Source organism: Coregonus lavaretus, assembly GCF_964263955.1.
Source record: "Coregonus lavaretus genome assembly, contig: HAP1_SCAFFOLD_499, whole genome shotgun sequence".
Taxonomy (NCBI): domain Eukaryota; kingdom Metazoa; phylum Chordata; class Actinopteri; order Salmoniformes; family Salmonidae; genus Coregonus; species Coregonus lavaretus.
The window spans coordinates 68830-82458 of NW_028161407.1; the positions used below are offsets into that span (position 1 = coordinate 68830).

Sequence of the window (13629 nt, forward strand, 5' to 3'; positions counted from 1 at the left end):
ATCTGTTGCCCTCTTTGTGAAGAACATGCAAACAGTTTTTTTCACATTGAGATGCAAACACGAGTCACTGAGCCACTTTGTAACCTGGACCATTACAGTAGTGAGTTCTTGTGCAGCTTGTTGTTTGCTCTTTGCATGCACATATATCACTGTATCATCTGCATACATTTCAACTTCAGACCCAGTACAGACAGAAGGCAGATCATTAATGTACAGGCTGAACAGGAGGGGCCCCAGTATTGACCCTTGGGGCACACCCACATCATAGCTAAGAGTGGGCGACAGCTCATTGCTCACTCTGACACACTGAGTTCTGCCTTCAAGGTATGATTTCATCCATCTCAAGGCATCGGGGGAAAAGTTGAACTTGGACAATTTTGTGATGAGAATCTCATGGTTAACAGTATCAAAAGCCTTCCTTAGGTCCAGAAACACAGCCCCAACAACGCCCCCTTTGTCCATCTTGGACTTCACATTTTCCAGAAAAAAGCAGTTGGCCATTTCTGTGGAGTGTTTCGCTCTGAAGCCAAACTGCATGGAATGTAATGTGAAGGGGCTGTTGTTGAGGTGGGCAATCAGTTGTTCTGCTACACACTTTTCAACAACCTTTGACACCACAGGTAGTATACTAATGGGCCTGTAGTTACTCACGTCAGCAGGGTCGCCTGATTTAAAGATGGCCGTTATTATGGCCGACTTCCATACCCTTGGAAACACCCCGAGACCAATAGATGTGTTGGTGACCTTAGTAATGGGGCCAATGAGTGACTCTTTGTAGTTTTTAAGAAAGGTAGAGTCCATCCCAAACACATCTTTGGCTTTAGAGTTCTTTAGTGAGCTAATCACCTTGTCTACCTTTGACTCAGAAACCTCCCTTATGATGAAGACAGGTTGAGCATCATTTACTAGCACTGAGCCCAAGAAACCAGTGGAGGGGTTCTGTGTCAGTACCCTGACAGAGTCAATAAAGTAGGAATTGAAGGCTATTGCTATTTCGACTGCATCCTGTGTTAGATTGTTATTCACCATGATTTCTAGTCTTTTTGCAGTGTTACTATGGTCTTTCCCTGTTAACTTTTTTAGATTCTCCCAGATCAGTTTAGAATTTCCCTTTGCTTCACCAATTATGTTAATAAAAAAGTTTGCCTTGGCCTGTCTGATTTCTTTCATCACCTTATTTCTCAACATGGTAAACCTACGTCTGTCATGCTCTAATTTGGATCTTAGGGCTATTTTTAGATAATAATCTCGTTCTTTCATCAATTTCCAGATTTCTCCATTTAGCCAAGGAAGAGTGCTCTTTTGGCCAGGTTTGGATTTGATTTTCTTTAGGAAACCGTTTAATGTAGTCTGGATTGTGGATAGAAAAACTTGACTATCAGCTTCCACGTCTGCATAGGACAAGAGATCATTCCAGTTAATTCCCTTAATTGCATTTTCAAAATAGCTTAATTCACTCTTAGGTATTCTTAGTTGATCAGGCTTTCTAACAGTAGAGAGGTTAAACCTGCTCTTAGACAGCTTTCTGGCTATAAGTGTCAGATTATGATCAGATAGCCCAGTAACCATATTGAATGATTTAGTCACTCTCTCTGGTTTATTACTGAACACCAAATCAATCTGTGTTTTAGAGCAACAAGTCACCCTGGTTGGCCCTTTAACTAGCTGTGTAAGGTCAAAGGTATTAGTGATCCGTTTGAGGGTTTTCCTACAACACTTGTCTTCATAATTAATGTTAAAATCTCCCATTAAGATGACCTCTTTCCCAAAATCACATTCCCTAAGCATGTTATTAAACTGATCAAAAAACACACTTTTGGTGGAAGGTGGCCTATACATTCCAATGAGGGTAAAAGACATTTGGGGAGACAGTGTAATGTTCAGGCCAATACATTCTAGTTCATTATCACATGACCACTCAATTTGTTTACATCGGATATGTTCTTTAATATAAATCATCACACCCCCTCCTCTTCCTTCAGTCCTGTCTCTCCTGAAAACATTGTAGCCAGGCACAATCAAAGCAGCAGATGGAGAGTTTCTATGGAGCCATGTCTCTGAGAGGCAGAGAAAGTCAAGGTTGGAGTCTGTGAGTAGATGTTGAATTTGATCACTTTTTGGAATGACACTACGAATGTTCAAGTGCCCCCCTAGTAGTCCCTTGGGCTTAGCTCGTGGGTCCCAGATGACTCGAGAGTGATTGACACATTGAAAAAAGTTAAATTTTCTGTGTTTTCTGACGGCTGGGTTTAGGTCGTTTTGTTTCGTTTTGATTAGGGGCAGTTCGGTAGCGCAATTAACAATCCCTCCCGCCTGCACTGGATGCGGGAAACTAATTAAAACAGCTTGCATACCAGAAGCAGAGTCAGGGACCGCACACAGCGACCCCGGTATGCCCGAAGAGTCAAAATCCATCCCGGAGCCGGGTGAGCCGAGAGAAACCACAGAACCATAGCACTCACCCACCTCCACAGCGGCGACGATCAGTGGACGAGGCCATCCACCGCCCTCCACTCCGGTGCGTATCGCTGGCTCGGTGATGTTGGGCCCAGGATTGAGTTGCACATCCCCGGAGAGCAGGAGGGTAGTGAACAGGTAGTTTAACAGTTTCCGATAAATGTTGGACTTGTGTTTGTTGCGCCTAAGCGCAAGTTAAACCCTTATATGTCCTTCAGCCACTCTCAAGTCATTGGTAAAGGGGTGAGAGGTTGAACAGCTCCTTATATGTCCTTCAGCCACTCTCAAGTCATTGGTAAAGGGGTGAGAGGTTGAGCAGCTCCTTATATGTCCTTCAGCCACTCTCAAGACATTGGTAAAGGGGAGAGAGGTTGAACAGCTCCTTATATGTCCTTTAGCCACTCTCAAGTCATTGGTAAAGGGGTGAGAGGTTGAACAGCTCCTTATATGTCCTTCAGCCACTCTCAAGTCATTGGTAAAGGGGTGAGAGGTTGAACAGCTCCTTATATGTCCTTCAGCCACTCTCAAGTCATTGGTAAAGGGGTGAGAGGTTGAACAGCTCCTTATATGTCCTTCAGCCACTCTCAAGTCATTGGTAAAGGGGTGAGAGGTTGAACAGCTCCTTATATGTCCTTCAGCCACTCTCAAGTCATTGGTAAAGGGGTGAGAGGTTGAACAGCTCCTTATATGTCCTTCAGCCACTCTCAAGTCATTGGTAAAGGGGTGAGAGGTTGAACAGCTCCTTATATGTCCTTCAGCCACTCTCAAGTCATTTTTACATTACATTTACATTTTAGTCATTTAGCAGACGCTCTTATCCAGAGCGACTTACAGGAGCAATTAGGGTTAAGTGCCTTGCTCAAGGGCACATTTACGTCATTTAGCAGACGCTCTTAAACAGAGCGACTCACAAATTGGTGCATTCACCCTATAGGCAGTGGGATAACCACTTTACAATTTTTTTTTTTGGGGGGGGGGGGGGGGGGTAGAAGGATTACTTTATCCTATCCCAGGTATTCCTTAAAGAGGTGGGGTTTCAAATGTCTCCGGAAGGTGGTGAGTGACTCCGCTGTCCTGGCGTCGTGAGGGAGCTTGTTCCACCATTGGGGTGCCAGAGCAGCGAACAGTTTTGACTGGGCTGAGTGGGAACTATGCTTCCGCAGAGGAAGGGGAGCCAGCAGGCCAGAGGTGGATGAACGCAATGCCCTCGTTTGGGTGTAGGGACTGATCAAAGCCCGAAGGTACAGAGGTGCCGTTCCCCTCACTGCTCCATAGGCAAGCACCATGGTCTTGTAGCGGATGCGAGCTTCAACTGGAAGCCAGTGGAGTGTGTGGAGGAGGGGGGTGACGTGAGAAAACTTGGGAAGGTTGAACACCAGACGGGCTGCGGCATTCTGGATGAGTTGTAGGGGTTTAATGGCACAGGCAGGGAGGCCAGCCAACAGCGAGTTGCAGTAGTCCAGACGGGAGATGACAAGTGCCTGGATTAGGACCTGTGCCGCTTCCTGTGTAAGGCAGGGTCGTACTCTCCGAATGTTGTAGAGCATGAACCTGCAGGAGCGGGTCACCGCCTTGATGTTAGCGGAGAACGACAGGGTGTTGTCCAGGGTCACGCCAAGGCTCTTCGCACTCTGGGAGGAGGACACAACGGAGTTGTCAACCGTGATGGCGAGATCATGGAACGGGCAGTCCTTCCCCGGGAGGAAGAGCAGCTCCGTCTTGCCAGGGTTCAGCTTTAGGTGGTGATCCGTCATCCATACTGATATGTCTGCCAGACATGCAGAGATGCGATTCGCCACCTGGTTATCAGAAGGGGGAAAGGAGAAGATTAGTTGTGTATCGTCAGCGTAGCAATGATAGGAGAGGCCATGTGAGGATATGACAGAGCCAAGTGACTTGGTGTATAGGGAGAAAAGGAGAGGGCCTAGAACTGAGCCCTAGGGGACACCAGTGGTGAGAGCACGTGGTGCGGAGACAGCTTCTCGCCACGCCACTTGGTAGGAGCGACCGGTCAGGTAGGACGCAATCCAGGAGTGAGCCGCGCCGGAGATGCCCAGCTCGGAGAGGGTGGAGAGGAGGATCTGATGGTTCACAGTATCAAAGGCAGCAGACAGGTCTAGAAGGACAAGAGCAGAGGAGAGAGAGTTAGCTTTAGCAGTGCGGAGAGCCTCCGTGACACAGAGAAGAGCAGTCTCAGTTGAATGACCAGTCCTGAAACCTGACTGGTTTGGATCAAGAAGGTCATTCTGAGAGAGATAGCAAGAGAGTTGGCTAAAGACGGCACGCTCAATAGTTTTGGAAAGAAAAGAAAGAAGGGATACTGGTCTGTAGTTGTTGACATCAGTGGGATCGAGTGTTGGTTTTTTGAGAAGGGGAGCAACTCTCGCTCTCTTGAAGACGGAAGGGACATGGCCAGCGGTCAAGGATGAGTTGATCAGCGAGGTGAGGTAGGGGAGAAGGTCACCGGAGATGGTCTGGAGAAGAGAGGAGGGGATGGGGTCAAGCGGGCAGGTTGTTGGGCGGCCTGCAGTCACAAGTCGCAGGATTTTATCTGGAGAGAGAGGGGAGAAAGAAGTCAAAGCATAGGGTAGGGCAGTGTGAGTAGGACCAGCAGTGTCATTAGACTTAACAAACGAGGATCGGATGTCGTCAACCTTCTTTTCAAAGTGGTTGACGAAGTCATCCACAGAGAGAGAGGAGGGGGGGGGGGGGGGGGATGATTCAGCAGTGAGGAAAATGTGGCAAATAGCTTCCTAGGGTTAGAGGCAGATGCTTGGAATTTAGAGTGGTAGAAAGTGGCCTTAGCAGCAGAGTCATTGGTAAAGGGGTGAGAGGTTAGTGAATACACCCATGCACTGCTTGACTTCACATGAGGTGCCAACAGTTTATCTCGCCCGTTGCACCCGGGCTTGTATTCAGGTGTGCCGACAACGATGCGGAACATTACGCAACAGTGCGCTGGCCAAGTTATATGAAGCGTACAGCACTGAGCAAAACGGACCACAGCCTTTCTGATCCGTGTCGCCAGAAAGCATTTTCAACTTGAACTTTGATTTATCCCAACATTTAAATAGTTTCTATGTCTATTGTTGCGCGTCATTTTTACTTGACTGACTTGTCGAAACAGACTATTTTCTTTAGTGACAGCTTTACATAATTCCGATGCACGTCTTCTAACGCAGTTTCGACATGTGGATAATAATCACGATAATGTGATGTCAATCGCCTTTACCAATAATACCCTACCTCATAGCCCTGTAGCCTATCACATCACATCACATTGGATCATATTGATTAGGCTAAGCAATATGAATCAACACCAATGTACAGTAAAATTATCATTCTTGAAAGTTGAAATCAGTATTGTATTAACTTTACAATTCTGCAGATGTCTTACCCCTAAATCATCTGTCTCTCTATGATAGCCTAACTTCTCCAGAACACTTTTCTACATTAAATTGTAAAAGAAAGCTACAAACCTCCGATGTTTTTGTCTTCTACCCATAACGTCCATTTATTCCTCTACTTCCTTATACATGGACTTCCTGTGTTGGGACATTTACAACGCCTCACCTTAAGAGGTGACGTCACTACATTTACAACACCTCACCTTAACAGAGGTGACTATAATAATAATAATAATAATAATAATAATAATAATAATAATAATAATAAGCCATTTAGCAGACGCTTTTATCCAAAGCGACTTACAGTCATGCGTGCATACATTTTTTCGAACATTACCACTGTCTTGGTCTGAACCTTTATGCAGTCTCTGGGGCATTGGAAGCACTGTGGCCGGTGCCAGAGATTCTGAGTTTTGGTCAAAGTAAAGTCACAATGCATAAAATACCAACAATGGTTGCTACGACAATCCCGTGTTTAAAAACAACTGAAAAAACATCCCACTTTGAAGAGAAAGTTACGATTGAATGAATGTACAGCATTTGCTGACAGAATTTGTGATTGTTCTCCCTGCTTAAATAAAGGTCAAACAAATAAATAAATAAAATATCAGTCTTTATCTGTATAGAGATATTGCATGCATCCCATATGGCACCCTATTCCCTATATAGTGCACTACCCCAGACCAGGGCTCATAGGGTTCTGGTCAAAAGTAGTGCACTATGTAGGGAACAGGGTGCCATTTACATTTTAGTCATTTAGTAGACGCTCATATCCAGAGCGACTTACAGTTAGTGAGTGCATACATTATTTTATTTTTATACAGGCCCCCCGTGGGAATCGAACCCACAACCCTGGCGTTGCAAACGCCATGCTCTACCAACTGAGCTACCTCCCTGCCGGCCATTCCTTCCCCTACCCTGGACGACGCTGGGCCAATTGTGCGCCGCCCCATGGGTCTCCGGGTCGCGGCCGGCTACGACAGAGCCTGGATTTCTGGTTGTCATATTGCTCAGGCACTTTATTCGTTGTGTACGTGTTTTGTGAGCAAGCTATTGAAACACAACATGTAGAACAAACGAAATATTAAACATTTCCCATTTCCTCAGTCATTATTCATTGGACATCTCCTCGGTACTGTTACTGCAATGCTGTCCACTAGATGGCGATAACGGGGTTCACGCCACTGACATTCACAGTGTTAACATATAGTGGTAACACTGACACTATACCACCCTGGACATATCTTTACTCTATTCTACTGTTAAAATGAACCATACTGTCTGACAACACATTGCAAATGTATGATTCCGTTCACAGTATCTATTTTTGGGGAAAATGCAAAAAACATCCCTTTTTGAAAAAACGCAACTTAACCAAAGGCCTAACTTCTGATTGACAACAGAACAGAATAGAGGGGGAAAACAAAACAGCAAAAACAATGAAAAAGTAACGTCTGTCTTTCACCTTAAAGCCTTGTGACGTAACACTGTTCATAACCGCACTATAACCATTATAACACAACGATTAGAACAGTGTGATTGAGCAAAAGTTGTCACTCTCTCAAGGAAAATTATATAACTTATAGACACAGAATGAAAACTAATAACAAGACACTGAATGAAATGAAAAAACACATTGAAAATGGAAGACAAGGAAATAGCAATATGATAAATAATATAACCTCAAACGGCCTTCATACTGTAAGTGAAGAAGAGAATTATAATGATAAATACATGTTGAACAAAATGTAAAAAGTCTAAACATTTGAATGTAAGATTAAAGATACAGCACCTCCATTACAGGCACATTACCAAGGGCTTGCCCCAAATGCTACCCTATCCCCCAACTATAGTGCTTCATTTCTGGTCTAAAGTAGTGCACTATGTAGGGAATAGGGTGCCATTTTGGGACGGTAACCCAAGTGTACGCTGGCACGTGTTCAGACACACATAACGATACATAAACGTTACATGCACAGAGGAGGAGGAGGAGGAGGAGGAAGAGGAGGAGGAGGAGGAGGAGGAGGAGGAGGAGGAGGAGGAGGAGGAGGAAGTCGAACACAACAACAACGCACCGTAAAATGTGCTTGGATCAATATATTCAACGTTACCTCTAACATAGAGTGTGGTTTAATAATACACTGCTACTGTCTTTATATGTGATGTAGTACCTCAGTTCAAGGTTAGGAGGATCGGGCTCTTTTCATAGCAACAATCACCACCATCGCTTTAATACACAAAGAGTACTATAGGGAATAGGGTAGCATTTGGGATGACTCTTTACTAAGGGATGCTTGGTTCTAATGCTGGAATAAGACCCTTGTGAGTTAAAAGCTACAAAGAGGTGCAAAAATAATGAAATAGTTTGGTTATAATATAAACATCCCTTTTTTTTTTTAAACATCCCTTTTTTTCCCTCTCTCTCGAAGAAGAAATAGATAAAATATGATTAAAAAAAAAAGCAAAAAAAGTTATCTTAAAAAGTTAGGATAACTAAAAGAAAACGCTTTTTGGTTAAAGGTGATGTTTCTTGTATTTGTTTTCCCTTTAACATGCTGACAGGAAGGTGATGGAGGAGGTTCTTCCCTTGTTGCTTGTTGCCCTAATGCCTGATTCCCACTAGGAGGCCAAACCGAGCCAAGCTGAGTTGTACTAGGCTGGCCTGGTTACACATCCACCATAGCTGCTGGAACCCTGAAGAGCAAAGAAAACACCGGAGCCAGAACGGCCCTATAGCGTGAATGAAGCGTAACTGGTATTCCTGCAAAGTGACACCTCACGTTTGATACCAATGCTACTGCTGAACTTTAGCACCCACTAGTGGCTCATGGAAGCATGGCCACGTTCTGGTTTAGAATTTGTAGAAATGATACACTGTAGGTTGATAATAATACTATCATCAATTGACTACACTACATTTACAACACCTCACCTTAACAGACTGACTACACTACATTTACAACACCTCACCTTAACAGACTGACTACACTACATTTACAACACCTCACCTTAACAGACTGACTACACTACATTTACAACACCTCACCTTAACAGACTGACTACACTACATTTACAACACCTCACCTTAACAGAGGTGACTACAGCAAGTTGATGATGACTTTCGACTTCAGTGCGTTCAAATCAACTGGGAACTCTCCGACTTTCGACTTCAGTGCGGTCAAAACAACTGGGAACTCTCCGACTTTCGACTTCAGTGCGGTCAAAACAACTGGGAACTCTCCGACTTTCGACTTCAGTGTGGTCAAAACAACTTGGAACTCGGGAAAAAAAAACACGTTTCAATGCCCGTTGCTGCACGTCACTTTTACTTGGCTGAATTGACGAGACGGACTTTTTTTTCAAAGAAACTAGTTTACCTGATACTCGTCTTTCTCCAGTAATTGAAAGAGCGCAAAGATAATAATCATGATCATGTGCAGTCAATCGCCCATACCCTACCTCATAGCCCTGTAGCCTATAATATAACATTGATTCATATTGACTAGGCTAATCAATATGATCCAGAGACAATGTAAGTAAGCCTAAAATGATCCATATTGAACGTTGAAATCAGTATTTGAATAAGTTAACAATTCTGCGGATGTCTTACCCCCTAAATCACCTCTCTCTGCGATGGCCTAACTTTTACAAAACACTTTTCTACATCAAATTGTAAAAGAACACTACAAACCTCAGAAACATTTTTCTTCGACCGATAGTGTCCATTTCTTTCTCTATTTCCTTATAAATGTACTTCCTATTTCAACACAGTGGGCGGGTTCACCACGTATAGGTTTATAGTATATATTTATGTCATGTAAAGTCTTCATAAACTTAATGCAAGTATTCAGCCCATAAATTCATATTTTATCTAGTAAAAGTGGATTTTTATTTCAGGATTTGATTTAGTGATGTTTTGCAGGTGTTACCAAGAGAGGGCCCTGTGACAACACCCAGGTTTGGCAGAAGGACGCTAGACGGTCATATCTGTGTGGTAACATGATAGGATGGGTAACCAATGATATACAATGATTCTGCAAACCCCCCCAAAAAAGTATTATAATGTATAGCATATGAATTTAAAAATTGACTATTTATAATGTGAAGTTACATTGAATTAATCACACTTATCAAAGACACATTCACACACACAGATAGACCGAAACACATTCACAGAAACACACACACACATAAATACATTCCATTCCTTTTAATTTCATTTATTGAAAATGTAATTGACAGTGATACTGCACATCATTCAACATTTCTGTGAATGTACCAGATTTAGCCAGCTAGCTAGTTTTCAACTGTAGTCCCTGGGCAGGTAGATAAACATTTTAATAAATACTAAATACATGTTTTTGCCCTAGCACCAACACATCTGATTCTACTAATCAAAGGCTTGATGATAATTAGTTCATTAGTTGAATCAAGTGTGTTACTTCTAGTGAAAAAACAACTCATGTGATCCTTAGGGATCCCAGAGGAGAGGTTGGAATACACTGACCTAGAGTAATGTGATCCTTAGGGATCCCAGAGGAGAGGTTGGAATACACTGGCCTAGAGTAATGTGATCCTTAGGGATCCCAGAGGAGAGGTTGGAATACACTGGCCTAGAGTAATGTGATCCTTAGGGATCCCAGAGGAGAGGTTGGAATACACTGGCCTAGAGTAATGTGATCCTTAGGGATCCCAGAGGAGAGGTTGGAATACACTGACCTAGAGTAATGTGATCCTTAGGGATCCCAGAGGAGAGGTTGGAATACACTGGCCTAGAGTAATGTGATCCTTAGGGATCCCAGAGGAGAGGTTGGAATACACTGGCCTAGAGTAATGTGATCCTTAGGGATCCCAGAGGAGAGGTTGGAATACACTGACCTAGAGTAATGTGATCCTTAGGGATCCCAGAGGAGAGGTTGGAATACACTGGCCTAGAGTAATGTGATCCTTAGGGATCCCAGAAGAGAGGTTGGAATACACTGGCCTAGAGTAATGTGATCCTTAGGGATCCCAGAGGAGAGGTTGGAATACACTGACCTAGAGTAATGTGATCCTTAGGGATCCCAGAGGAGAGGTTGGAATACACTGACCTAGAGTAATGTGATCCTTAGGGATCCCAGAGGAGAGGTTGGAATACACTGGCCTAGAGTAATGTGATCCTTAGGGATCCCAGAGGAGAGGTTGGAATACACTGACCTAGAGTAATGTGATCCTTAGGGATCCCAGAGGAGAGGTTGGAATACACTGACCTAGAATAATGTGATCCTTAGGGATCCCAGAGGAGAGGTTGGAATACACTGACCTAGAGTAATGTGATCCTTAGGGATCCCAGAGGAGAGGTTGGAATACACTGGCCTAGAGTAATGTGATCCTTAGGGATCCCAGAGGAGAGGTTGGAATACACTGGCCTAGAATAATGTGATCCTTAGGGATCCCAGAGGAGAGGTTGGAATACACTGACCTAGAATAATGTGATACAAATGAACTCATTATTTATTCACTATCTCACCAATTCTCACACACACACACACACACACACACACACACACACACACACACACACACACACACACACACACACACACACACACACACACACACACACACACACTAAAGCATATACACAAACACAGACACACACAGAGAGATTAACACACTACAGGATAATAAACACAATATTTCACTTTTACTAAAAATATCATTAAGGTCTATATTTTCATAGTGACTATGTACATGGTTGGAGTCACTTCCATTTGAATTCCAGTCCAGTCAGAAAGTAAACCAAATTCCAAATCCAAATTGTCTTCATTGAAAAGCATTGAAGAGAATTGGAATTAGAATGTCAGTCTACTTCCTGAATTGACTGGAATTTAAATGAAATTGACCCCAACCCTGACTATGTATTGGTTTACCAACGTTTCTCAATATATTTTTCAATAATGAATTCTCACACCCAGGGGCTATTTAAATCAAATTAAATTGTATTGGTCGCATACACATATTTAGCAGATGTTATTGTGGGTGTAGTGAAATGCTTGGGTTCCTAGCTCCAACAGTGCAATAGTATCTAACAATACACAACAATACACACAAATCTAAAAGTAGAAGAATGGAATTAAGAAATATAGAAATATGTGAAGACACACAGACAGACAGACAGACAGACAGACAGACAGACACTCTCACCTTTTCGCTAACTTTAGACCATGCGTTTGCACAGTTTCTAGCGGTTGAAGTATTGCGTTGCAAGAAGGCAAGTAGATTAGTATTTTGTGTAAATGTGGGATATGATGGACACGCTTATTCATAACAATAAAAGGTTAATAACAAGAAGCAATCATTTGCCGTTAGTAAGAAGAGAGAAAATGTATTTCGTTTATCTTTGCGTTTTAAAATAATTAGAAATAGCCATCTATTTCCTAGGCTATTATTTATTTCGTTTCCATGATCATTGCATAATAAATTCCTCACCTTTTCTGTGATGGTTTCATACTCACGAGGTAGCATATAGACCTACATGGTTACCATTCGTCCCATCTCTCGTTTAATTGGACCCACTTCACAGCAGTAAAGAAACTATTTCAAGTATTTTGCTCTATGCAAAATACCAGGGGTCTCATTTATAAACGTTGCCTACACACACAATATGCCTAAAACATGCATGTTCCAGTTTTCACGCAAATGTTGTCATTTATAAAAACTGAACTTGACCTGAGAATTTGCTGCAAACTTTAGACCATGCGTGCGCACAGGTTCTAGTGGTTGAAGTCTTGCATATTAAGAAGGCAAAAGTAGCCTAGTAGCAACAGTGTATTGAAGTGTGTAGGCTACAAATAAACTGTAGTTTATTTTTTATTTTTTCGAGTAGACAATGTTTCAGAATTTGTGGGCAGTGAAGCATATTTAGTTTCGGGAAAAAGTGAATGCAAAACATTACTTCATTCCAACGATCTGTTTACAGGTCCACAACTATTTGCAAGTGTTTTTGTCTTTCAGAAACGGTCAGATAGACCGACAGCAAATGTCACTGTAAAATAAAACATTCTGCCAACACCTCCAAAGACATTTGAAGTTCGCCATGGATATTTCCTTTAGATATACTGTCTATGCCTAATTCCAATCCTTCCAAAGTATACAGCAAATAAGGGCGTTATTGTCACCATAAAAGATTGATGATGGGTGTATTTCATAACGCTAGTTCATGCAGGCACCGTTTTACAACAGGTCTGATTTATAACTGCAAACATGAATGCGCCAAGTTTATACATCTCAATGCTTTTGTGCACATTTATCAATTTATAAATATTGTGTAGAATCTATCTTAAAATACAACATATAAACGCAATTTTGTTGGTATGCATAGAAAAAGTATGATGTATCAACCAATCCTATGACGCAAACGTAGGAGGTCGCCATTGATAAATACCAGTTGTTCTCAGCCTCAGTTCTTGTGTATTACTTTGGCTATTTAGCATTTAGAAACGCCCCTAATTAACCAGATATGGTCAAAATCATCCCTTTAAAGCCCGTGGGGAATGTACAAAGCCTTAAAATGAAATGAAACAACAAAAGCTAAGAAAAAACTTTCCTAGACTGAAATAGAGGTGTTAGTGTCAGATATTTAATACAATAAATGTTACGAATTTCAGTAAAAAAAAAGAAAATCACTATCATCATTGCGGGACTTTTATTTTGAAGGAAAATCGCCGAGGTCACGACCTTATTCTTTCTAGGTCTTGTTTATTCATACTGGCGGAACGGAGAT

General features: G+C 42.4%; 1 protein-coding gene across 2 annotated transcripts; it reads right to left on the reverse strand.

The window, feature by feature from the left end:
• Positions 1-3252: 3252 nt before the first annotated feature.
• Positions 3253-5993, reverse strand: LOC311120705 (uncharacterized protein). Of its 2 annotated transcripts, none has more exons than XM_084195278.1 (2): positions 5937-5993; positions 3253-4256 (listed from the first exon to the last, which is right to left on the reverse strand). In XM_084195278.1, exon 2 carries the CDS (start codon positions 4209-4211, stop codon positions 3462-3464), a length of 750 nt encoding a protein of 249 aa, XP_084051404.1. In that variant the 5' UTR covers positions 4212-4256; positions 5937-5993; the 3' UTR covers positions 3253-3461. The 2 variants fall into 2 exon arrangements, with proteins under 2 accessions (XP_084051404.1, XP_084051403.1); XM_084195277.1 differs by having other exon boundaries at positions 3427-5008.
• Positions 5994-13629: the final 7636 nt, after the last annotated feature.

Excerpts from the sequence above, each read along its gene's own strand:
- LOC311120705 (XM_084195278.1), bottom strand. The coding sequence starts at position 4,211 with ATGACGGATCACCACCTAAAGCTGAACCCTGGCAAGACGGAGCTGCTC.